The sequence below is a fragment of the Culex quinquefasciatus genome, chromosome 2, assembly GCF_015732765.1.
Source record: "Culex quinquefasciatus strain JHB chromosome 2, VPISU_Cqui_1.0_pri_paternal, whole genome shotgun sequence".
Taxonomy (NCBI): Eukaryota; Metazoa; Arthropoda; class Insecta; order Diptera; family Culicidae; genus Culex; species Culex quinquefasciatus.
In genome coordinates, this window is record NC_051862.1 from 175,696,024 (window position 1) to 175,722,475 (window position 26,452).

Below are 26,452 nucleotides of genomic sequence, written 5' to 3' on the forward strand. Positions count from 1 at the left end.
GGGAAGTCGTCATAAATCACGCGGGCCGTCGCCGCTGCCACCAATTCCACGCGGCCCCGTAATGGCCGTCCTGAAGTCGTGTTCGTCTACGTGTACGACGCCACAACAGATCCGCATCATGTAGGCATGACAACGGAAAGCTGCTGCTTGTGGTACAGCTTCTACGCGGTCTCAAAAGGACCGCGTCACATAAACGAGTTAATGAAAATGCGTACAGAAATAATAAATTATAGCACGTTTTAACCAAAAGTGACATTAACAATCGGGTTTTTCGAGACTGGTAGGGAGTTGAAGGGAGGAGAAATGCGAGATGGTAGAACATTGAAGAGGTTGTACTGAGCGTAGACCACGTGTGATTTCCGTAGCTACCTCCTGTTATTGTTGAGAAATCAAGACTATTGTAGCCTAGAACAACGAAAAAATCTAATTTAAAAATAAAATTAGAAGATTACAGAAGGGCTACAATGGAAACACATCTTTATACGAATCATTGGGCCAAATTAAGATTTGTGCCAAATATGAGAGGTATTGATTAAGGTTTCTCGGTCTAATTTTGTCTGTTGTGTTGTGACAACGACCATTTAGTACTTTTCAAGAAAATCGATTTTTAATGTTTGATGGTAAATATTTTTAAAACCATGAATTATGAAGTCGAACTTCGTGTTTTTTTTAAGCAGTTCTCAGTTTGTTCATTCCCACACACAACAAAATGGTGAGAAGACAAAACATTTCATATTTGTGGTCACAAGAAATGCATCTTAACAAAGCAAAGTCCGTCCTAGCGACGCATTTGCGTCACTCGAAAACAAATTAATCTTACCCTGAGACTAGTGAGTCCATTTAACCAACCATTTTGTCGACAAGCCTGCAAATCTGTCAACCGCCCAAAACACTCGAGGCACTTTCCGCGCATCACAACAGTGGATTTCGAGGCAGTAGTGGTGAGTTCAGCGGAATGTTCGGCGCGAAAGGCCCATTCGAAATTGTTTATTTATTCAGCGAATTTTTCCGCTAAATTTAATGTCGCTCTTAAAAGATCAATTACGAAAGTGAAAAATTTGCTCGCTCGCGGAAAAAATAGTCCTCGCCGCCGGTTGGGTGAGGGAAGGAATTTTCGCGATCACGGGTAGGAAGTGGAAGTGAGTGAGACGTGAGTGAGTTCAACTGTCAGCGCGCTTCGGCGAACGTTATCGTTATTTCAAATATTTGCACTGCTCGGATGCATGAAATAGTCAAAATATCTGGGACTCTGGGGTTGAGAGTGCTGATATTTTTTTTGTCTTTTTTTCGGTGGGCCAAAACAATCTCGGCATGGCGTCGAAGCGGGCGAGAAAGTGGATTTTTGATGCCAGCTAATTTCATGAATGAGCTGCCGTTGTTTAAATTATCCGTGTAAACTATTTCAGGCATTTTACAACACAAACACCCGCACGCACAAACACAAACTGTTGTACGTCGCTGTCGGTTGTGGTGGCGAGAAAAAAATTAAGTCTACGTCAACACGCAAAAAAAAATCGACATCACACCTGTAATTAACGACGCGTCAATAGTAAAGATGTAGTGGTAGAATAACCAATCTCATCATCAACTTCGTCGATAATAATCACCATACAAGTTTAAAAGCATGTAATGAACGGAATAGATAATTTTTTGACTTTCAAAAAATAGATTGATTTAAAATAAAACATGTTATTTGCATTAAAATAATTATATTTTTAGTAATACCTAATTAATTTCTGTTTTGAAAGAATTGCGAGACCAAAAATATCAAATTAGTTTTGGATGTTCTTAAAATCGGGAATATGTTTTTTTGGTCAAAATCGAGCGATGCCAAAAACTGTACTAAAAACAATTGTATTTATTTAATTTGAATTTGTAGTTATTGATTTGAAAATACAGAAAAAGTGGATCTGTAACAGAATATTGATATATCCATTTTTGTAACTTTATTTCTATGACAAATAAAGACAACATAATTTTAACCCACCCTTTAATTATCTCAAAATATCAAAAAATAAGCTTTGCTGAAAATACAAAATCAAAATCATCGTAAAAAAACTTGTACAACCGGTTTCAAAGTATGTTTTTTTGTTTCTGTTTAACGTTTATTTGGAAATTTTAGCTCAAATTAAACTTTCACAAATTTTGTCTTAAGTAATGTTTCAAGCATTTTGTGGCATACCTGTTTTGTTATTTTTTTTAGCAGTGTTGCCAAAAAATCAAATTTCATGCTATCAATTTTTTTAAGATAACAAAACAACAAAATAACTGAGGCGTGATTGAAGTGATGTAACTGTCAAAATACAAAAAAAAATCTAAATTTTATTTTTAAAAACTTTGAAATCCCATTTGATTTAAAGTAATAAAAAACCTATGTTTTTTTTTAGTTGTACTATTTTTTCACAAATTTTCAGGGGAATAAAAAAAAATTATCACTTGCTTTAATTTCTACATTTTTAGAAAAAAAAATTGTAAAATGTATTATACACGACGGAAAATAATTTTTTAAATAATTCAAGTTGTTTGTTCTTCTGTTTCCATAGAAATTTTGATATTTAAAAAAATATGTTTTTGTACCCTGAATTTTAAGGAAATCTGAGAAGCGGTGCTGTTTTAATCTTTTTTATTTACTTTAATGATTTCTTTTACCCTAGCTTTTACCTTTTTCGTAATTCTTAATTATAATGTTATTTCATCATTCAAAATTTGATTTATTATGTTTCATAATCTTTAAATTATAGTTTCTTTATTATTCTTAAATAAATTTATAAAAACTTGAAAAAAAAAAGCTAAATCAATTTTATTTTATAAAATTAGGGGACAACAAAAATGTTTCAAAGATTATTCATCCTTTCATGAAGATATTACTGCTATTCAGGGCTGTGGAGTCGGAGTCGGAGTCGGAGCCGGAGTCGGTGGAGTCGGGTCTTTTTGGGGACCTGGAGTCGGAGTCGGAGTCGGAGTCGTCAAAACTCGAACAGCTGGAGTCGGAGTCGGAGCCGGAGTCGGCTAAATTTTAAGAGCTGGAGTCGGAGTCGGAGTCGGAGCCGAAGATTTCTGATAACCCGGAGTCGGAGTCGGAGCCGGAGTTATCTTAAATTCAACAAAAACTATGTGTTTTTTTATTGTTCAGTTTTTCCTATAGAACAGCTAAATATACAAAACATCTTATATTTTTGATTGATTTATCAGATGCCATTATGTTTTTGAAGCTTTTTATTGTGATTGAAAATCTCTAATTGTGTTATTACACTATAATCACTAAATGATAACCTCTTACCCAAGTATGTAGTATCATAATTTAAAAAATAATAAAAACATAATGGTTATGTAGTCAGACATATCTAATTGATCCTTGAATGCTTCCTTTTGCCTATATTTATGTGCCCTTTCAATTCAAATTTGACCAAATTTCATCCAGTTATTTCTGAAAAAAGTACACACACAGTCATTTTTTACCCCGATAGCATATGTCTTGGAAGTTTTAAGTTAAATCATTTTTTAGGAAAAAATTACGAGGTACATGAAAAGATTAAAAATAGTAATCACTGTTTTTGCAAATCGAAAAAGAGTCACTGACAGTTTAACTTTTGTAACAAATAATCAACGATAATAACAATCTCTTACTTGGAACTCAACATGCGCATTTTGTTTATAACTGAGTACAAGAAAATCACAGTGTTGCATTTAAAATAATTGAAACTAACAAAAAAATATCAAAAGAAGTTGCAACAGATTTTGAAATAATCATTGATTGTTGATGTTGATTTTAGGTAAACTATTTTGATATCGTTGCAAATCTCAAGAATTCAGTACAAAAATGAACTATTAAAAAAATTTATAGAACAAAATATAGGATTTTAATTTATTGTTCAAATATTATTAAAAAAAAACTAAATCAAAATATTATCAACTGATACGAATTTTCTCATACTGTATGTCCCACGCCAATATGACGAAAGGTGATAATCATTGCATATCAATGTACCTTAAAAAAATTAAATATTTGTGACCTAGAAAATATGTTACTTGTGGATATTTGTTTTTTATTATATTTTAAGTTTTTTCATATATTTTTATGGAGGCGCAAGATCATTCATAAAGCTTCGTTTTAGGTGAAGATTCACAAAGTATCGTGCGCCTTCTTTTTTAAAGTATATAAAATTTTAAAATTCAAATAGATTAAAAATTTCCAGGGTAAAATATTTTCCATATCACAGATATTTGAAAAGGACATCTTAAGAGTCCTTTCCACGAAGAAATTGTTTAGATACATTGATTTGCAATAATAATCTCCTTCAGCCATGGCCATGGCGTGATGTCCATGTACGCCTTAAAAAAAATGTTTCGTTTAAAATTGTCATTTAAAAAACAAGGTGCCTGTCAATGTGCTTCTTACAAATGTCAGCCTGAAAGTGAGCAAATTTAATTTAAATGTTCAATAGATCATTAAGGCCAGGTTTCTTTTAGTTATTTATTCAAAAATAACAATTTAATATTTAAATTTATTAGCTTTGAAAAAAATATTTTCAAATTTGAGGTTAAGCAAATAAATACAAATTTATTTACAAAACTGTTCTTCTCAAAATGCCTCTAAAACTGAAGATATTTTTTGATTTCTGTTTCCATAACGTATAAAACTTGTAATTTAGAAACTTTTGTTCCGTTTATTTACTTTACTTTTACTTAACTTATTTTTCTTGAGAAAAACATGACGCTTAGAGTGTATTTAAATAATCCTATTTATCAATGTTTTAAAAATAATTAACTAATAAAAGTTACGTTAAGAGTTTTTCACCAATGTGTAACAGGTCGTATCGAGGTGCTCCGATTTGGATGAAACTTTCAGCGTTTGAGGTCGAAAAAACATAAAAAATCTTAAAATTGCTCGCATTTCCGTAAAACTTCATCAATTCCAACTCTCTTAGATGCATTCAAATGGTCTTTTGAAGCCCTTTAAAATGTGCTATAGACATTTAGGATTGGTTTGACTTTTTCTCTTAGCTTTTGCAAATTACTGTCAAAAATTGATTTTTTTAAAACCTTAATATCTTTTTGCAACAGTCTCCAACACCCATACTCCCATACGTCAAAAGATAGTTAATTACATTACTATAAGCCTACGGTATTAACTTTTTGGCCAATCGCAGTTTTTTCATAGTTTTTAGGTTTTTCTATAACAAACATTTTACAACGTTAGTTTTTCCCCTGTAGGCCGCCATAGCGACACTTTTTGGTCTCAATTTTGTCGGAGCATCGGAGCACCTTGATACGACCTCTAGAACAAACCGAGCAATCTTTACAAATACTGCCTCTTAACTAACTTTTGAAACATGTAAAATTATGTGGAGTCGGAGCCAACCATTTGTTGAAAACTGGAGTCGGAGTCGGAGTCGGAGTCGGCTAGAGTTGGTAGGCCGGAGTCGGAGTCGGAGTCGGAGCCAACCATTTGTTGAAAGCCGGAGCCGGAGTCGGAGTCGGAGTCGGCTAATCTGAGAAAGCCGGAGTCGGAGTCGGAGTCGGAGTCGGTTGAAATATGACCCGACTCCGCAGCCCTGCTGCTATTGCTGTCAACTGAAATCACTTCAAAACTCACTTTCATGCTTTGATAACCATGTTGTGTATGTTTTCAAATATGAATAGTTCTCTACGATTTCGCATTTTTTTTACAAAAAATTTAAATAAAATTTGAACCAGTCTCATTAATCTGTAATTTTCAACTGACGCTATTGCGCAAATACAGTCCGATTTGTTATTTTAAAAAAATACACTTTTGTGAAATTTTCTGATCTTTTCAATAAAAAAAATTGCAACTTTCCTTTCAAGTTTTTTTTTTCCTTCCCCTGCCCTTTAATATTTCCTCTAAATAATATTATTGCAAAAATAAAACTTTCATTACAATAACTACCAGCTCAATTGATTTTAAACTAACTTTAAAAAATCTAATACATTGCACTGAGTTGTTTAAATTCTGGTCAGGAAACTTTCTATATTTTATTTATATTCATCAAAAATTGCATCCTCAAAGTTAAGAGAGATCCTGTTCAAGGATGCCAGATGCACAGATTTGTCTGTGTTTCACAGACATTTGAGCTTGTGCCTGATATTTTTTGAGGCGCACAGACTTTTAAAAACTTCAATAAATTCATATTTTGTAAAAATATCCACCCAAACTTGTTTCGTTAGACCTCAAATGCTTAAAAACGCAATTTCTGATGGATTTCTTTGACCGTAAATTGAATTTTTTGAATTTTAGACAAATGCACAGACAAACACAGACTTTTTCACAGACATTTAAAAAAAACAAGTGGCATCCCTGATCCTGTTCAGGCTCCTATATTCTTTCCCTTTGCAAAATTAATACACCATGCAAATGAATTATTACCATATCATCGTCATCCCCTTCGTACGCCCGAAAAATACCCAGTTAAAAAAAACGACGAGTGGCAAATTTTCCTTTCCGAGCGATGCATAAAAATATTTTAATGTTTTCCACTCAAGCTCTCTTGCTCCCACTCTCTCTCTCTCTCTCTCTCTCTCTCTCTCTCTCGCGGTTAAAACGGTTGACTGAAGTTGAGCCCGAGAGCTGATCCAACTTCGAGAGATAGAGAAAGAGACGATAATCGCGTTTCATTTCTATATAAATAATAAAATTAACATTCTTCGCACTATGGCCGACCGGGAAGGGACGAGGCGAGTAGTAAGGCCACGATGCACACTATTCATCTAATTGGAAAAATTTTAATTTGCAATTTTGTGGCTAAGTGGTCGCCATAAATTTGCAATTTCTTGGCTCGGGCAGGGTTTGTGTAAAGTTTCGCGCTCAAACAAATAAAGATGAGCTTGTTTGTGGCGCGCAGAAAGTGCACGACGCGTAACGGCGCAAAACTGGATTAAATGCCGTCATTTAAATTTAAATTAAGATGATTAATGCGCGCGAATCTGGGGGGACAGTTTTAACTGGTGGCATGATTTACGGCCAAAATCATGGCGAACATATGTTTTTTCTTAGCTTAGTTGAGAAAAGGGACAAAACTTCCCACAACTCGCACAAATCCCGTTGTAGTTCAACACTTCAAAAGTTGAGGCAAACTCGCTCGCAGAAAGCAACCAGGCAGAGTACAACAAATTAATTACCTACAACTCGGGAGGAAAAAAGAAAAGTGCTAGGGACTCGTTACGCCCCATCTGCTGGCTGCTGGCGTTTGGGTTGAATGCAGATGAGGATTCGTCAGCGTGATTCAGCGGCATTTTGGCGGCAGCATCAGACTCTCGCGATGCTGATTTTGGTTTACTTTTTTGTTTATTTGAATTTTTAGGACTTGAGAAATTTTTCCGAGTCTTTGAGAAAAACCTGGAAATGAGCTTGTTAGCGGCGGTAAATTATTTTGTTTAGCTCTGCAAAGGGTGCTGATTGTCTGCATTTTTGCGTTTCTTGGAGGTATTTTCGAAAGAATGCTTTGAAGTTTGCTCCTCTAGACGTGCGGTTTTGTCTCGTCAGGGCAATGAATTTGTTATAATTTTGACAGGTACGACGGGGCTGGCGCTTGTCTGGAGTGAAAACATGTTAACTCTTGCTAGATCTTTTCATAAAAAATTATACATAAATATGTAATCCCAAAATGAACGATACAACCATTCAGATTTATATTTCAACTCCACCTTACCTCATTTAAGAGTGCATCGCAGGGTACAAACATTTTAATCTACGAACAAAAAGTTGAAAAATTAAAAGTGAGGCCTTTCAAAGAAAAATAAAAAGAAGGTTTAAAAATCTAGCCTAACATTTGAAATAGTCAAAACTATCATAATTACGGTATTTCAGATAAGTACGGAATTCTGAGATAACTTAAGTACATACAAATATAATTCATAAAAATGGGTATTTTTTGAAAACTTTATATTTTTTCACTAAACATTGAATGACAGTAAAATCCATTCATTATTATCAGTCATTTTATAAAAATATACGCGAAAACTGATATGAGATTTTCGCTGTGTTACAATTCAGAGTGTAAATATTCATTTTTTCTATCAATCCCCTTTTTGCAATTTCTTGTAGTCTCAATAAAATTTGAGAATAAATATTTTGGAAGCATATTACACCTTAAAAATTATAACAAAGTTAAAATCTTATATCAATTATCGCCAATATTTTTATAGAATGACGGATAATTTTGCATTGATTTAACTGTAATATGGCATTAAGAAAAAGACTACAATTTTCAAACCATACCGATTTTCCCAAATTCATTTTTTTATTTGCAAAGTGGATAAATATTGAACAATGCGATATTCGATTTTCACTATCAATTTTTCCCATTTTTGTTTTTTTAAATACAAAAATGTTCATAAAATCTAAATTTCTTGTATAAAATTAACTCAGAATTCCGTATTTTTCTGAAATACTAATTCAATGAAAATTTGTGTAAAAAAAAGAAGTTAAATTACACGAGTTATCGTTTGTTATCGCTACACAGTAAAAAAAAATCATGGTAATATAACATCTGGGAAGGGGTACATCTTTTAAGTCAGGAAAAATGTGTAATTTTACCTCTGAAAATGAGCAATTTTAACACTTTTCTGGTGTAATGCCTCTTTTTTAGTCTAAATTGATGTAAAATTACATCATAAAAGTGATAATATTCAACCTTCCAAAATTACAGCTTCCAAATTTACATTTTTTTAACTGTGTAGGGCTAGATATTTTTTACAATTTCACGGAAGCCGCCTAATTTATAAAATTTTTCTTTGGCTATGAAACTTGGCGATTTTTTAATTCAAACAATCCACAAAAAAACAAACAGGCATTTTAGAAAAAGAAGTACTAAATTGTGTAAATTTTAAAGGGTAATTTTAAAAGGTTGAATATTACCTCTTTTTTGTTATTTTACCTAAATTTAGACAGAAAAAGTGGCATTACATCAGAATAGTGGTGAAATTACACATTTTCAGAGGTAGTCAATGAGACACTTAGGGTTTTCAACTTTAAATGATTTTTGTATTTTTTTCATTAACATGAAGGCCGTTTTAAATGTAAGTTGATATTAACTTAGACAAGTATTTATTATCATTTTTTTTAATTAGCTTAAATTTAAGACTAGCAAAAATAACGTTTAGAAAATTATTTGAATTGATTGCAAAACAGTAAAAATAATTATAAATAGTTAAGGCTATCTAAATGTCTAAAATCCACAAAAAAAATCATTTAGATTGAAACTTTCGTTACCTGAGCAGGTGGAAATAACTTAAGAAAAACAGATTTTGATACAATTTAATAACTCATAATAACACGTTAAGATCGAAACCTGTTAAACCAAGATCTCAACAATAACAAACATGATCGAAATAACATAAAATGGTTTTAAATTGTATTCAAAAAAATCAATCAGCAGCAAACTTTGTTATGATAAAACAATTTGTTATTACTAAATTGACGGGACAAAAAGATTTTTAAACAAACTTTGTTATGATAACATAACTCGTTATCAAACTATTGTTCAAGGATCAATTCCATAAGAAAATTCAATAAACGTTTTTGGATAGTTGCCGATTTGTTATTGAAATGGTATTATCTCTGTTATTGCCACCTGTCCGGGTAGTTTGCATATTTGCGCTCGCCGTTCAAACATTTCCCCACCATATAACTTACCCACAGTAATGGTCCCATTCCGGCTGAATAATGTCCCGAAAAGAAAGACATTGACCGGGTGCCCGCTTCAAGTACACTTTGGGGTCGCGCAACGTTCTTTTCGCTCCTTGAAAATCATAAATCGAGCCAAAGTACATAAATTTCGGGTGTAGATCTGCCCGTCCCCAAAAACCAACTGGTCGAACTTTTAACGTCAGCAGGCAAACAAATTTCTGTTTCAGTTGGCTATTTTATTGCTTTTTGTGTGCTTTGAAATGTGCCACCGATAATTGTGGGTGCGCGCGCTCAAAGTATGTCTCGACGCGCAATTTGGGTTACACTTGGCAACCTTGAAGTTGCGTGAAAAATAAACACTTTTATTACTCGCTCAGCTATTTGTCTAGTTTTGAATCACAATCAGCTGAGGGCAGCTGGCTGGCTGAGCCGAAGACGTGCGGATATTTGTTTGACAAAACATAAAAATACTTTACACACAGACGCTATTCCGCAATAAATTAAAATTAAATTGTTCGCTGAACATGGCGCGCCGAAAATGTTCTATTTCTATGCTAAGAATTCACGCGGGACGCCCGAATTTCTCGCGACCCGTTTCGCCCGCCGAAAGTTCAACCGGAAAGAACTCATCTGTTTCGACGATTTCAATCTGGCTCAAAAATGCGGATAATTTCATACGCAGCATGCCCGGCGAGTTTGCCGCTTCTTGCGCGATGATCACTTCCAAGAATTTCACATTCGTGACGAACTGCTAAGAGTTTGTCGGTAGAAGCAATTTGTGTTTTTAAAGTAACTCGTGTGCTTCTTCCATCCCAACTAATGATCTCGAAATTTCACTCTTCTCTAAGCCTTAAAACGGAAAATACTCTCCGCCATGAACCGTTTGATCAAGACCAGCAACATCATAAATTTAATCAACCTGCAATTTTCCGCCCGAAAGAATCGAACGTCTTCGGGCGTAGAACTTCCGAGCTGCTGCTGCTGTCCGGGAAAGGGGAAAAGGAAATTCCTTAGTGGGAGTGCACGAGGCAAGAAGTACCAGGAGGAAGAACTTTTCCTTCGTCTTGCGGTTTGGCCCGGTTTTCCAATTTGGAAATCAACTCGTTTTTTACTTTTAATTACTGCCGTTAGCCATGCCGAACCGAAACATTGGAAAGGAGTAGTTGATTGGGAGTTGGTTGCGTTTATATACGAGAACTTCAGGGAGTTTGGTAACGGGTTGAGGGAATTTATGAGTGAAGAATATGTTTGTATAAGTTTTTTTTATGCAAAACAAATGATTTTTACATTTACTTTAAAATCATAATTATTTGCCTTATTGCAACTTCACCATTGAATATCATTAGATTAATATTGATATCTGTTACCCAGAGGCCATCAATACCGCCGTATTCGGCTCGTGAAGTTAAGTTTTGAACCATTTTCCTATAACGTCATGATTCGAATTCCCGGACGCTTCGAAACCCGGACACTTCAACTTGTTTTATCAATTATTTCGATATAAGTTCGCATTATGAATGTCAAAACTGTGTTATTTGATGAATTCTAACATCAACTTTCATTTAAAGTTTATTTGAACGCTGTAGTTAATGCCAAAACAATAAAATAAAATAAAATTATAAGTTTACAAAAAATGCGAAACATTTCAACTGAAATATTTCATAGGCGTCCGAAGCACCGGGAAGGCAAAGCAGAAATTTATGTTTTTGATTTCCTTAAATTCTAGCAAATTTTTACATAAAATATCGATTGTTTTGATGTTAACAGCTTATTTGAGACCTAAAGAATGCCATTCACTAACATTTCAGTCCAAATTTGTGCGATTCATAAGCAAAATCGAGTGTCCGGATTTCGAATCAGCTGAATTCTGATGAAAAATTGTTAGAAAAGTCATATTTTGCATGCATTCTCTTAAAACTGACTGTAGATACTACATCCTGATGATATTTCTTCATTTCCAACTTATTATATGATTTTTTGTCAGCTATAACGAAAATGATATGCTACTAAGTGTCCGGATTTCGAATCATGACGTTATTCTGGGCACCGTACTGCCTATACCAATCTTCGTCCTCCAACGTTTTCCGCGAATCCCTTCGCAAACCCTTTCTCGAACAACCCAAAGCAAATGGTCACCTCGGTAGCAACCCGGCCGCCATCATGCCAAACGGTTCCAAATTGCAGCGGCCCCTTTGATGTTTGCCGCCCTTGCCCAGTCCTGCTCGGAACTTTACCTTTTCTTGCCAACTCCCGCTCCAAAACCCCCTGTTCCAGGTATGTCCATTCCCTCCACTTTCCTCCCTCACTGGTGACGCAGGACTTGGCGGGGACCATTTTCCCGCCGGTTTTGTGTCTCTTTTAGCAGGAATTTTGTTTTACTTTCGTCGTTCGGCTTGTAACCGGCCCCCTACCCGTCCTCCTCCAACACGATTCCACCGCCGGGCACCGCTTTCAACTCGCTCCGAAATCGATTAAATGTTATTGTTATTGTACTTGGTGTGTGCGAGGCTTGTCCCCGGGGCGGAACTGCCGGCGGCGGTAGCAAATCGTCGTAGCTTCTACAAAGTACATGTTTATGTTTCGATCACGGCCAGTTTTTTGCGCTTTGCTGTCTTCATTCCGTGACTTATGCCGCAGATCTTGAGGCAGCACCACACCGTGTACCTTCTGGACAAGATTTTTGGAAAATGTCACTCACTGCCGCTGTAAACATCCCGCGAAGCTTAAGACCTTGAACCGTTGTCTGACAGTACGACTTCTTTCCTCTTTTCTCTCTCTTTCCAGAAGGTTACAGTTCCATGTCGAGTAGAAACTTCCCTCCCTCCTTCTGGAATAGCAATTACGTTCCTCCTACTCCGCCTACGCACCACCAGGTAAGGAGCAACTCTCTCTAGAAAGAAAACCAAACGCTCTAATAACGTCATTTTCCCCCGATCATCCAGGTTTCCGACCTCTACTCAACGGACGGCGGCTACTCGGCGGACCCGTGGCACGCGGCCCACTACGGCTCGTACGCCCACGCGGCCCACGCACATGCCGCCCACGCGCACGCCTACCACCACAACATGGCGCAGTACGGCAGCCTGCTGCGGTTACCCCAGCAGTACGGCCACACGTCACGGTATGTGAGGGGGAAACGGTCCCCAACTCGCGCTCTTTTCGCGAATGCAAGTTTATTCTTATTTTCCTCTAAATATTATCATTGCAGACTCCACCACGACCAACAGACGGCGCATGCGCTGGAAAGTGCCGCCGCGTACTCTAGTTATCCAACGATGGCAGGTAAGATTGACAAATGGAACAATAAGTTTTTAAATAACATAGAAAGACAACACCAATTTATATCACACTGTTGTTCACATTGAATAAATTTGCCGACGGCCTTTCGACAGGAACCAGTGCAGGAATGCAAAAGTTATTTCACGCTCAAATTCGCTCAAAAGTGTTCATATAAAAAAACCTTTCCAATGAACAGTTCTCTACGGAATCGGTCGGTCGGTTTTTTTAGAGAATTTTCTCAGCTTTTCAAAAATATTTTTTACAATAGTGGGCAAACATGGGCACTAATTTTAAAAAATGAAAAGCTGCGACTATTTTTAAAAAAGTTACCTAATAATGGTTATAACTCGAAAACGGTGTACTTTATCAAAAACTCACTAAAGTACTTTTTGATTGCAAATTCGATTTTACATCGAAAAATGAAGTTAAAAAATTTTTGCGACCAATATTTCGATTTTTTTTAAATCTGTATTGATTCCCATTTGCCCATTCTGGAAATTTCTGAAAAGTTGGCATTTTATGTCCTCTAAAACATATCAAAAAATAAAAAAAATAAAAGTAGTGTTTTTTTTGCAAATCAAGTTTTAGCGACAAAAAATTAAATTAAAAATAACTAAAAAATTTTTTACCGTGTATCATTTTTTTCAGTGTAGTCCATATCCATACCTACAACTTTGCCGAAAACACCAAATCGATCAAAACATTCCTTCAAAAGATACAGATTTTTGAATTTTCACATATCATTTTTGTATGGACAGCTGCCAAATTTGTATGGAAAATTATATGGACAAACTAATGATGCAAAATGGCTTCTTTGGGCATACCCAAGGCACCAAAAAAGTTTCAGCCGGATGAAAAAATACAAAAAAAATCGAATGACCAAAATCTCAGAGAATTGCTCCAATGAAAAAAACCATGAAGAAAAATTTCGGCTTGCCTGACATTTGGCTCCATGAAACAAGAGCTCTTTCCCGTCATTTTGCGAGGTCTGTCGAAATATTTGGTCGCGAAGTCTAGAGCAACTTTTTTGAAGATTTCAAAAAGATCGCAAAATATGTAAATACTAAATATTTGTTAATTATTTTTTGGCTGAAACCAAAGAGGACATTTGTAATCATGAGTTCGTCTATATAAATTTTTATACACATTTGTCAGCTATCCAACATTATCAAAAATCTGTGTCTTGAGAACGTATTTTTGATTGTCTTCTATAACATGATGGTCAAAATTAATTTGGAGGTGTTGCTATATGAGTGATTTTTTATTTATTTATTTTTTAAATTGTCATTTTATGATGTAAAATCCAGTGTTGGTATTCTCGCACCCTCGCGAGAAAAAAATCATCTCTCTCTCGAGCTCTCGAGTCCCGAGCTGCTGAGAGCAACTCGCCGATTGCCCGTTCTCACCCCCGCTCGCGAACGGACTAGCTTGCGAAAAAGAATTGCGCGCTCGCGAGAGTTTGCGCGAAAAAAAACTACAAAACTATTGAAGTTACACCTCTTTACCATCGTGTAGTTCGAATTCATAAACCTGATGAACAAATTGCTATCTTGCTTGCGGCAAGAGCGAGAACGCGAGAAAAAAGGCAAGCACGAGCGAGGAGAGGAAAGGATTACAAGTTCTCTCCCTCGCTCGCGAGTGAGAAAAGCGTTCTTCTCACTCGAATCCCAACACTGGTAAAATCAAATTTTAAATCAAAAATGTAATTTAATATATTTTCTTGTAGAGTGTTCCGTTATCAAGTTACATTCACCTGAAAATTTTCTTTGATTTGCTTTAAAATATTAATAAAATATACATAAGTTGCTATGAAACAGCTTTAGAGACTTGTTCTGAGAGAAAAACAAACAGGAAAAATCTTTGAATGAATTTTGCTATCAATTTTACCTATCACTCGAATAAAACTAATCAGATTATTAGATGTAATTTTTCCTCTTTTTTGAGAATGCTAATCAAGTTTGACTAAGTTTTAGTCGTAGTTTGAGTAAAATTCTTGAAAGTATTTTAAAAAACACATATTTCGTTGGAGTTTCGAGAAAACAAATCTTTTTAAGAAATGATTTTTGAATGCATCTATTGAAATAATTTTACCCAAGACTCGAGTGAAATTCATCAGAATTGTCGATTTTTTTTCCCAAATTTGGATCAATTTTACTAGTTTTTGGTAGATCTTGAATCGACAATCAAAAATCCTGACCAACTCCACGATGTTTTTTTGCATTTTTCACTAGCATTTGTACAAAAATAAACATAATAATGGAAGATTCTTCATTCAAAATTAAGGTAAATGTTGTCAAAAAAGAATCATTGCGTTAAAATTTCAATGGAAAATCACTCCTATTGATACAAAGGCTCCCAATACGATATTAAATCCACTCTAAAATGTTTTTTTTTTCTATTTTATGCTAAAATATTGGCATTTAATTGAATTACAAATTTACTAACAAAATATGTTAAGATAAGTTTTACATATATTATACTGATTTGTTGATAACAAAAAAACATTATTTTCATTGCAATTTTGAAAGTTGTACAAACTTTTTTGCACGATTTTTTTTGCGTTGTTATGATATGGTTTTAATATTTGTTATGGAACTTTCATAGAAATCCTCTTTTTATGAGGTTTTTATTGTGCCACATACGTTTTTGTCAAAATATAAATTTTTCGCATGTTTAATCTCGCCACTTCAAAATAGTATCAAGGGTATTCCTTTTCGATACAAGTACTGAAAAATTGAACTTTCAGCTCTCAAATGACTTTTTGGATTTTCTTAACTTTTATCAAACTTTAAACACTAAAAATGTCCTAGAAATGTAAATAATGCTTTTATTATGAAAATATAAACTTTCAAAAAAACAGGAAATAAGGATCTTACTTTTTGGACAAATCAAATCAGAGCATTTATCTTGATTGAATCCCTGCTTGTAGCTTTTCTAGCTAGTTGATTTCCTGTTTTTGTCTTCAATTTTCAAGTTGTTTACTAAAATTTGCTTAAAAAGCGTGTGCAATATATAGTAAGATTAAAATGGATTTTTCAAAGATAGTTTCAGTTACTTATTTTAGTTTGTATTTCATTTAAACTTTTCCACAACATCAATCGACATACCTTTCGCGTCAAATCAAATCATTATCATAACGACAGAAGCTATAATTTACGAAAATCATCACTCATTTTTTCGCCGAAACTCTAAACTCCGCCAACTGCTTCCAGTGTTTGTCGATCGCATCGATCCAGAACCTCGCCGCAGACAACTCAGGAATTCGCCAGCGTCCAGCGCTGGCCATGTGATCTTCCATGCGACGACAATGTTCCGTTTTTATCAGCCTGTTGACACACAGACTCGGTGGTTCCTTCTCGAGAGAGAGAGAGAGGCTCTAGAGTCGCGCGCGCTCTGAACCGAATTCCTGACATTCCTCGAGCGAGCGCTGATTTCTTCCTTTTGACGGACGAACGAACGAATTCACGCGTTTGGAGTCGTCGCCGGTCGCGCTAATATGGTGTTTAGAAGCACCGACTTTTCGGGGGCCCTGTGCGAAGCAAATTGATGGTGAAAATCTGGCTTGGAAGCTCGGATTTTTGATGACTTTTCGAGCGTGGTTTTCTCAGCCGTAAATAACAGATCTTCCTGATGGTCGCGAGAATAAAAAAAAAGCTCATTTGACGAATTTTGATGAAAGAACAAACCGGCCGATGAATCGGCCGAGAACAAGTTGGATCTTCAAAATATGTATTGTCAAATCTACATTCCAAGCCAGCAGTCGCGGCGTCACAATCGTCGATCTTTGTCCGTAGACCGCGACGGGCGAACGTTTCGAAAACCACGCTGGCATACCAGGAGAATCGTCTTGTAAGAGTCCGACGGCAAAGCGCCGACAAATCATCAAACATATCAAAAATGTTGATTCCTGGCTTGAAACAATACGTTGTTGACGACGATGTGACGGCGATGACGATGATGATGTTGCTTGGTGAGGGGAGAGTAGATGCCTGATAGGAATCTGGCCCTGTCCCGCGCAGGTCATCATCATGTCTCATTTGGAGCATCGAATTCCTAGGAGTCGAACGACGGGAATGAACGCGCGTGGTGGGAATTTTGAATTCCATAAAGTGAAGGTTACAACTTTTATGTGTACAATTTTTAGGCAAATTTTGGTAAGAAATAATGTTTGTAGAATTGTCAATTGAGTTATATTTTTGATAGGTTTTCTTTCTGTAAGAAACCCAAAAATACCAGTTCAGCAAACATTCTAACAAATGATATTAAACGAAAATTAATTTACAATTTATGGGTTCGCCCTCAACGTTTAACGTTGACCTTCAGCCCATGAATCATTCGACCACTCAGCCGGGTGGGGACACTTTGAGCTGGCAGTGCTGCCAGCGCCACAAGATTAACGCTCGCTCGAGCCCCGTTGCACGCTGCAGGATGGTAATAAATTATTGCATTTTCACTTTGATCAACTTTTGCCATTACTTGCGCTCCTTATTGCTTCGGGAGTTTTGGGCCCATACGAGCCGAGGTCGGAAAACTAATATCAAACAGCACTCTCTGTGTATGCACACACGGAGAAGAAGGACGCTGTCGTCGTCCTTTCTGCCAGAAGCGTTTGCAAAATTTATGTGACATATGAAATAAAAGTTGGTGCGCCTTTGCCGCGTCCTTTTGCCGAGCAGCAGTCAGTGTCGTCTACAAAAGACAACTTTCCAGCACGTTTGGTTCGTCTGGCCGTCGTTGTAGGTTGCTTTTAATCTCGCATGCAACCCCCACAAAGAACCCCGGGCCCCTTTTCTAAACAGAAGCATATATTCCGTCCCCTTCCGCCTCCGAGTCCTTTGTCGGCCAAGCATTATGTCGCTCCTGCCATAGCTGCTCAGAAAAGGACATCCAACAGAGGCAAATAAATTGTATCCCCAAGTCCTTTCTTCCTGCTCTGAAACTTTGAAGTGTGATCCAGACGCTGCCATGTTGGATTTATCCCTTCTCACATGTGAAGAAGTGTGTGTGTGTGTGTATTTGTGCGGGAGGAAAACTTTCCATCCGATTTGACCCTCTTTTGTCGAGTGTAAATTCTTTGCGGAAAATGGAACGCAGCTCTCGAACGCGCACTGCAGAAGCTGCTGGAAAATTAAATTAAACGCTAATTTTGCAGGGGGAATCTTTAAAAACTTCCTACGGCTTGAAATGTTTTGCCGGAAAAAGAACGAAGCAGAATAAAACTTTAAAATTAAGTTACAGCAATGATACGGAACGTGTTTGGCTGATACTTTTCATTTTTCGTAAAGAAAAAGCTTTCATATTTTTGCGTACGAGTGGAATGCTTGTTTTTAATTAAAATGTTTTATCTCTTCATCTTTTTTTAGCAAACAAATTTTGGGGATTCAAAGATTGAGATTTCTAAATTTATACATTCTTATGACTCCGGAGGAATATTCTGATAGTACCTTATATGTTCCCTAGAAGCTTTTTTATCAAAAAAACCCTTTTTTTAAGTGCCTTAGAAAATTAAACCTTACACTGGGTCGTTTACCACGAATATTTTTTTTCTTTTTTTTTAATATTTTTTTCTTTAACCTAACTTTGACTTATCATCACCAAAAATAACAGTGTTGGATTTATTTGGATTTGGATTTGGTTGGATTTAAATGTTCATTTGCTTAAAGTTTAACTTTCTAGAATTTGTATCGGAAAGTACTGCTTTTCAACGCTGTTTTGATTTTTGGAATGACCTACTCACGGGCGCCTTACTTAAGCAGGAAAAGAAAAGTTTCAATGAATAATCCAAAAATCCTGTTTTCCGACCAAAAAATGTGTATTCAACTCGTTGTACAACTCGGCAAATCTTCGGTGGGTAAATGGACGACCCATGCTTAAAGGTCATCATTTTGCAACTTTTTGCATTACCTTCTACTTTAGCAGGAAAAATATTCTTTTGAATATATGAAGATTACTTGATTTTTGGCCTTACATTTTGTATTATGACAGTTTTTTTTATTTATATGATATTTTGGTAAGGGACCATCCATAAACCACGTTGACACTTTTTTGAGAAACTGTTACCCCCCTTCCCCTTCGTGGACATTTGTTCATACAAAAAAAACTTTTTTGTATGGATTGTGGACAATCGCTATACCCCCCCCCCCCCTAAAGTGTCCACGTGGTTTATGGATGGTCCCTAACTCATATGAACAAAATACTATGTTTTCATGACTTTTACTTTTTCATTTGACATCATCCTTTGAAGGATAATTTGGAATTATGTTCAACGAAAATTATCTTTATTTTGTTGACGTTTTCTGAATAAAATGATTAATGAATAGATTTTATCCTCAACCCAAGTACCATTTCTGGACAGAATTAATTTAAATAACAGCAAAAAAAAGGAATTTATAACATGTCCCTAAAACCCACATCTACGAAAACACATTTCCACACCCCCAAATGGCGACTTTCCTTTAAAAGCATTTTGTAGAATTTGCTACATCGCCGAAAATCAGTGATTATGTCCTCGAATGGTAATTTTCTCGAACGCCAAATATAACGCGGACACGGCTTTGGAAATTTGAGACCCTCCTCTTTGCTTAGACAAAAAAAATCGTAACTCCCATAATTATTTACAATACAACCCCGCCTCTACTGTTGCGTGGAGAATTTGAACGGTGTGCGTCGCGGTCATCACGTAGGATTTTCGTTGCCGTTTCCGTCTTTGTTGTCCCCCCGATTGTGTGTGTATTTCGATCCGGGCGGTTTCGGGATGTTTGACAGTTGCGTGGAGAATTTGAACGGTGTGCGTCGCGGTCATCACGCAGGATTTTCGTTGCCGTTTCCGTCTTTGTTGTCCCCCCGATTGTGTGTGTATTTCGATCCGGGCGGTTTCGGGATGTTTGACAGTTGCGTGGAGAATTTGAACGGTGTGCGTCGCGGTCATCACGCAGGATTTTCGTTGCCGTTTCCGTCTTTGTTGTCCCCCCGATTGTGCGTGTAATTCGATTCGGGCGGTTTCGGGATGTTTGACAGTTGTGTGGAGAATTTGAACGGTGTGCGTCGCGGTCATCACGCAGGATTTTCGTTGCCGTTTCCGTCTTTGTTGTCCCCCCGATTGTGTGTGTATTTCGATCCGGGCGGTTTCGGGATGTTTGACAGTTGCGTGGAGAATTTGAACGGTGTGCGTCGCGGTCATCACGCAGGATTTTCGTTGCCGTTTCCGTCTTTGTTGTCCCCCCGATTGTGCGTGTAATTCGATTCGGGCGGTTTCGCGTTTTCGCATTTTATTTCGTTTTATCTTTCCACAGCCGGCTGTCTAAGATTAAATCATTTATGCTAAACTCAACACCAAATAACCGGGAATAGTCTCATCCGCATACTCCGACTGATTGCCTTGAGAATGCATAATACATCACACCATTAAACAAAATTTATTGATTATTGGGTCGCATCATCATCCTTTATGTTGAATCCTGGCCATTACCCTTACCCACTAACAAAATCCCAAGTAGAAGTAGTTTTCCGGCACACGCGGGGGTGTGGATATCGTATAGAACCCACCCTTGGTAGCAGCCTGTGCTAACTAACATTCCCGTCCCATTCCCTCGAGATTTACAAACTGACATGGCGGGCGCCGTTGGTGGCCAACGACTGTTTCCTATTTGCACCGGCTCTTGTTTTGATGATCGTGATGTTTTATCTTTTCAGCGCATTCATGCATGCTGTTGATAAGGGAAACATCATTTGATCGTTGAAGCGTGTGACCGGTTGTGCTGATGGGATATTATGGTCCTGTTCAGCAACGGAGAAGGACAACCATGGGTGGTCTCTCATGCTCATGCTCATGCTCAATACAACCCCGCCTCTACTGCCGCTCTAATCGAGTCCGTCCCATATGTAAAAACAGCAAGCCGAGAAAAACGCGTGTCAAATTTGTCCCGCCAATAAGGCTACGTGTTAGAATTTAAGCATAAGCATAGGTGCCCACCCGCAGTTGCTACTCCGTTATTGACCAGGACCTCCAGAAGTTACATCCACGAGCCGTGGAAGATGAGTGGGTGCTATCTTTCCTCGCTTCGCAACTTCTCAAAGGCCCCTATCATGCTGATCAATACCGGCGCCGGCCACGACCAGTGGTAGGGTCACGGGGAAGTGGATGGGAATGTTAGTCCGATACTTGAGTGATAGAGACCGCCCAATCGACTGCTTCTCCGACAAAGTATCACATGAGTTTTGAGGGGGTTAGTAGATGGGTATGAGGTCAGGATTCACGAGTGGCAGTGATGTGACCATGAGCATTTTGTTTATCGGTTGAAATTTTTAAATCTTAGGCAGCCGGCTGCGGAAAGATAGATAATTGATTATTTAAAATGGTTTATTTTTATCGAACGCGTGCCAGCCGAGCAGTAGTGCTATGGGCTGGACTTATCAGTATAATTTTACTGTTTTTACAATTTAGATAACGCGAGCAAATTTCAAAAATAGTAAATAAATGTCTTTTACTCTTCATAAAATCGATAGTTAGATGAGTTAGTACTAAAACTGAAAGTTGGAATAAATTTTTACGATCATTTACGACGAAAATTATCGCGAAAAAACCGGACTGTGCGTCCCAAGAAGCTCTGCACTTATGAAGGCATTATTCAATTATTATGACCAATCACCCCATGCACACAAACAGCGACACAAAAGAGACGAAAATTATCGCGAAAAAACAGGACTGCGCGTCCCCAGAAGCACTGCACTTATGAAGGCATTATTCAATTATTATGACCAATCACCCCATGCACACAAACAATGACACAAAAAAGACGAAAATTATTGCGAAAAAAAAAAACAGGACTGCGCGTCCCCAGAAGCACTGCACTTATGAAGGCATTATTCAATTATTATGACCAATCACCCCATGCACACAAACAGCGACACAAAAGAGACGAAAATTATCGCGAAAAAACAGGACTGCGCGTCCGCAGAAGCACTGCACTTCAATAAGGCTACGTGTTAGAATTTTACGAAAAAGTGGATTTTCTCCGGTTTCTTAGAACAAAATAATAAATTTTAATTGTTTTTCTGATAGTTTACATGATTTTGAACCGAACTGCATCATTACCTCAAAATTGACATATGGGACGGACTAGCTTCGAGCGGCAGTCTAGGTCTGCTTCGATCTAAAAATTCGCCAAAAATCCATTTTTCAACCAATTTTTGATTTAAAAAGCATTGTAAAGAATAACTCTTAAATTAAAGAATATTTACTGTTTACAAGATTGACTTGTTTTATGTGGCTTTGACAATGTTTTTAAAAAAAGTCATTTTTTCTGGGGTCAAGTTTGGCTGTATTTTTTACTAATTTTTTTTAATTGTATGTAAAAATAAGTATGCAATAATTTTTGTATTGTCCTAGATTGTGCCTCTAAGCATTTTTTAATAATTTAAATAATAACTATTTATTTTATTTTAAATCGATTTGTTTTTCTTGAAAATACTGATAAAAATATGTGTTTGACACATAAATCACAATAGAAATTTTTTGGTAATTTTTTTTGCTGTGTAGCGTACTTTTGTGAATCAAAAATTTTAAATCTCCAGGAATCGACACAATCGAGAAGATTTGTTTTGTGAATCAAAATTCAAAGAAGTTTATGTTGAATAAAATACACATCGCCATTTTCCCGACGGCTTTTCACAATTGATTCCCATGCCCTGCCTTCAAATGACTTCAAATTTATCCGCTTTTTTTTCTTTTCATTTTTCACAAAAAAGCGCCACCAATCCGTGAAAGTAATTACCAGCAATTAAAAGAAATTAATTCCATCCAACATTGAACCATTTCTCAGACCAAAACTAAAAAGAGCAGCCCCGATCCAAGAGCTTTTGCCCTGCTCTAACGTTCCTCGCGCTGCCATGTCCGGGCTTTGATCTATTGCCGCCTCTGACGGGGGGCTCGAAACATAATTGATTCCAAACATGAATGCTTAGACTGAATCTAATTAAAGTTCCCCCTACCCTCCTCCTGGGTCCACATCAAAGGGGGAGGGGAGATCAACATTGAAAATAATTTTCGCCGGTCGCTGAAAGTCGCAGCTTTTTATTCGGCTGATTTTTTTTTCTTCCATGGAAAGCTTCCGTTCGCGGCCTAAAATACCGCAATTACGTGTCCAGAAGCCGCCATGTGCGTGTGTCCCTCCGCTCTCCTCTTGGGGACGTAACGAGATTACCGAACCACACCAACATGCAATTAATTTAGTAAATGAGCATTTCGCCTTGCATTTACGCAAACACACGAGCACCGACTTGAGCATAAGTTGGCGCAGCCAGAAGGGAATATAATATTATAATTAAAAATAATTTATGGCATCGGTGGCCATCGCTCGCGACCAATCGGCGGAAGGGACGAGACCACGGCGTCCACCACCACCAACAACAAGGAGTGAGGGAGACACGCCTTTTTATCGCGCGTGCAGCACACATACAAACTCACACTCACGCGCGATTGAGCAAACTGCTCTTTTGCCTGGTTTTCTCAACATCACCACCACACTATGAGAAGCTGCATGAAAAGGGGGCTTCTTTTGTGCGAAGATGATGAAGACGGGCTCGCTTTTCTTACCAACATCGGGCTGCAGAAACCGCAGCATTAAACGTTGGAAGTTTGTTTTGAGAGAATTATGCTCTCAGTTGCGAAGCATAGGAATGTCGATAAGGAGGCTATGAAATCATGGAGTATTTCGAAAAACAACTGAAACAAATCAACAAAGTCAAAAAATTTGAACAAGAATTATTTCTGTTTGTCTATGACCAGAGTTTTTATTTACGAAATTAATTCCTTTTTCATAGAAAGAATGTGGTTACAAGATGAAATAAACTTTAAAATATAATGCGAAAATTCAATCAACCGGAGCATTTGGTACGGTATGTCCACGCGTCCCTCCTCCCCTATAGATTCTGTGAAATGTGATCCGTTTTCAGAATCCTCTCTGCGGTAAACACAACGCAGTAGGGTTGGCCGCTTTAATTTTTGTATTAAATTTTCGGGTGTTTTCGGATGAACTGCAATTATTAAAAATGACAAGAAAAATGCTTGGGACGTAATCTAATCACAAAACTTTTTTGTCTGCGTTTGTGTTAGATAAGATTAGAAATATAATCCTAAAATTTAACTAACAACTCACAAACCATAAATCATTATACTGACAACTCTTTTCTTCCTTTTTCAGGTCTCGAGGCCCAGGTCCAGGAATCGTCGAAGGATTTGTACTGGTTTTAGATAGTTAGTGCAATTTGTGTCCCAAAACAAAACCGAAGCAACGCTGCTGTCCAGCTTGTGAACCACAGTTACAAACCAACCGAAGCACTACTCCGGAAGGTCGGACGACAACGGGCGAAGAGCTTGAACCGTGCTGAAAATCAAAAGACAAAACAAGCAAACCACTTGAAAGTGATTTTAGTGATATCTAATCTAATTTATAATCGTGCACTTGAAACTATCTCTCCTAACAGTAAGGAGTTTACAAATCTCTTTTAAAAAGCACCGTAAATTAGTTTCAGTCTTTTCGTTTCGTCTTCTATGTTTTAGATAATGTTTTCGCACTGTATCGTAAAGCAAACAAAACAGTAAGTCAAAATGTGTGACCTAACTTTCAGAAAAAAAAAACAGACTGTATCGATTTTTTCAACGCTAGAACGATAGTCTAATGTACATTAAAACTAGAAAGAGAGCAAATCCTAGCACCTTGTAACCACAGCCAGTGATTGTTTATTGGTCAACACACACACACACACAACTTTTTCTCCGTTACGACAATTGTGTATCATATATCGGATTAAGGCATATTACCTACAGGAAGCAAAACATAGAAAATCTGACATAATTACGTTTACAGGAAGGACCTTCTCAAAACCTAATAAACAAAACGTTTCGAACGAAGGATCAAGAAGAAAAAAAAACGTGCATATATTAAATTTAATACACATACTTAGTATAGACAACGAGACACACAGAAACCCAACATTACTTAAGCTAATTTAAAGTAATTCGAGTGAGCGCGGCGCGCAGTGCAGCTACCGTCGCAGCGCACTGACAAAACCTTGTTCTTGTAGTTATTTTATTGCAATACTTACGAATGGGAGCGAAGAAAAGTTGTCCTTGTGTATACACAGTATATATCGGCAGTGAACAAAATATGGAAATAAAAGAAAACAATGAAATCATTCTGAAAATAAAAAAAAAGATGTTCTGGTGTGATTTATCCGAAATTCCATCTGATTGCCAAGGTGCCAAATCTTCGTCTGAATCTAAGTTCTTTTAACTGCGATCCATGGAATGGGTTGGAAATAACTATGGAAGCCGGTCCGTTTTATGAGTTCTCACTCAAATTCCAATTTTATTGATTGAACTCCATTTTAATCTTGAGAGAAACAGTGAAATGCTGGCGTTTTTCATATGAAATAAAAAACGCTTTTCATATAATATCCGTGAATTTAAAATTTTCAAAACATTAAAAAAATACGTTTGCTTTATTAATAACACTTAAGATTGAAAATCGGTTCTTTAGTTTCTGAGATACAGGCGTTTGTGAAACTTCAAAACTGTAAATTTTATTGTTTCTTTATACAGCAACAAGTCTAACACAACAAACTTCATCTTGTCACTTTTATTTCTTTTTAACGGTGCACATCAACCAGAGCTTTTGCACCCAGATTTTTGTAACAGACATTTTAGTATCTTCAAAATTACGGGTACTATCGAAATATTTTTATATTCATCCCCTAAAGTACTCTCCACCAAGTAATTTACAGCAAAGTTTCATTAATTTTACAATCCCGTAGTTGCAGGATTGGGTCCGTAAGTTTGACAATTTTGGTATAAGAAGACAACAACTTCTTTCGTTGCTGTGCACCCTTAAGTTGATGTTTTTATTTATTTTGTTGATTTTGAATGCAATTTTATCTGTGTTTTCTTTTTTCATTGTATTTTTTTACTGTTTCCTATTAAAAACTATCCTTATCACGGGGTCTTCGAAAAATCGAAAACCTTTGGTCGGGAAAAATTAAAGTTATCCTCGTTTGAAGTTTTTGAACTTTTTCCTATGGGACGAAATATCGCCTATTTCAATTTAGTATTGTAATAAGTCCACAGCATGATTTACGGTTCAGATCATATCATTTCTTATGATAAATGATGCAGGGAACATTTTTCCTGAAGCATTCAAAGTGATTGGAAATAAGGGAAAAAAGTTATAAAGGATTTATTGGAAATTGGGGAGATTTTCTGATAAAATTGCACACCCTCTTTACCAAAAACCGCAATGTTTTTGATATTCAAATAATTATTTTGATGATTTTTTTCATTTTGAACATGATAATGATGTCAAAACTTTATTTAAAAAAAATATATTTTTTTATTTGGTTCAAACTTTGTGGGAGTCTTTCTTATGACCAAAGAAGCCATTTTGTGTCATTGGTTCACCCATACAAGTCTCCATTAGGGTGCCCAGAATATGGGATTTTTTCCTCAAAACTTCGCTCCACAAGCTGAATGTT

The 26,452-nt window shown here is 36.7% G+C and overlaps 1 protein-coding gene across 1 annotated transcript in view; it reads left to right on the plus strand.

The window, feature by feature from the left end:
- LOC6042118 (protein vestigial) overlaps positions 1-24,809 on the plus strand; it is a 66,510-nt gene extending 41,701 nt beyond the window's left edge. Inside the window, exons 5-8 of the mRNA XM_038256136.1 lie at positions 12,431-12,519; positions 12,589-12,767; positions 12,855-12,928; positions 24,127-24,809. Of these exons, the coding sequence (XP_038112064.1) occupies positions 12,431-12,519; positions 12,589-12,767; positions 12,855-12,928; positions 24,127-24,176 (392 nt within the window). The 3' untranslated portion in view covers positions 24,177-24,809. The remainder of the gene's footprint in view (positions 1-12,430; positions 12,520-12,588; positions 12,768-12,854; positions 12,929-24,126) is intronic.
- The last annotated feature ends 1,643 nt before the right edge of the window (positions 24,810-26,452 follow it).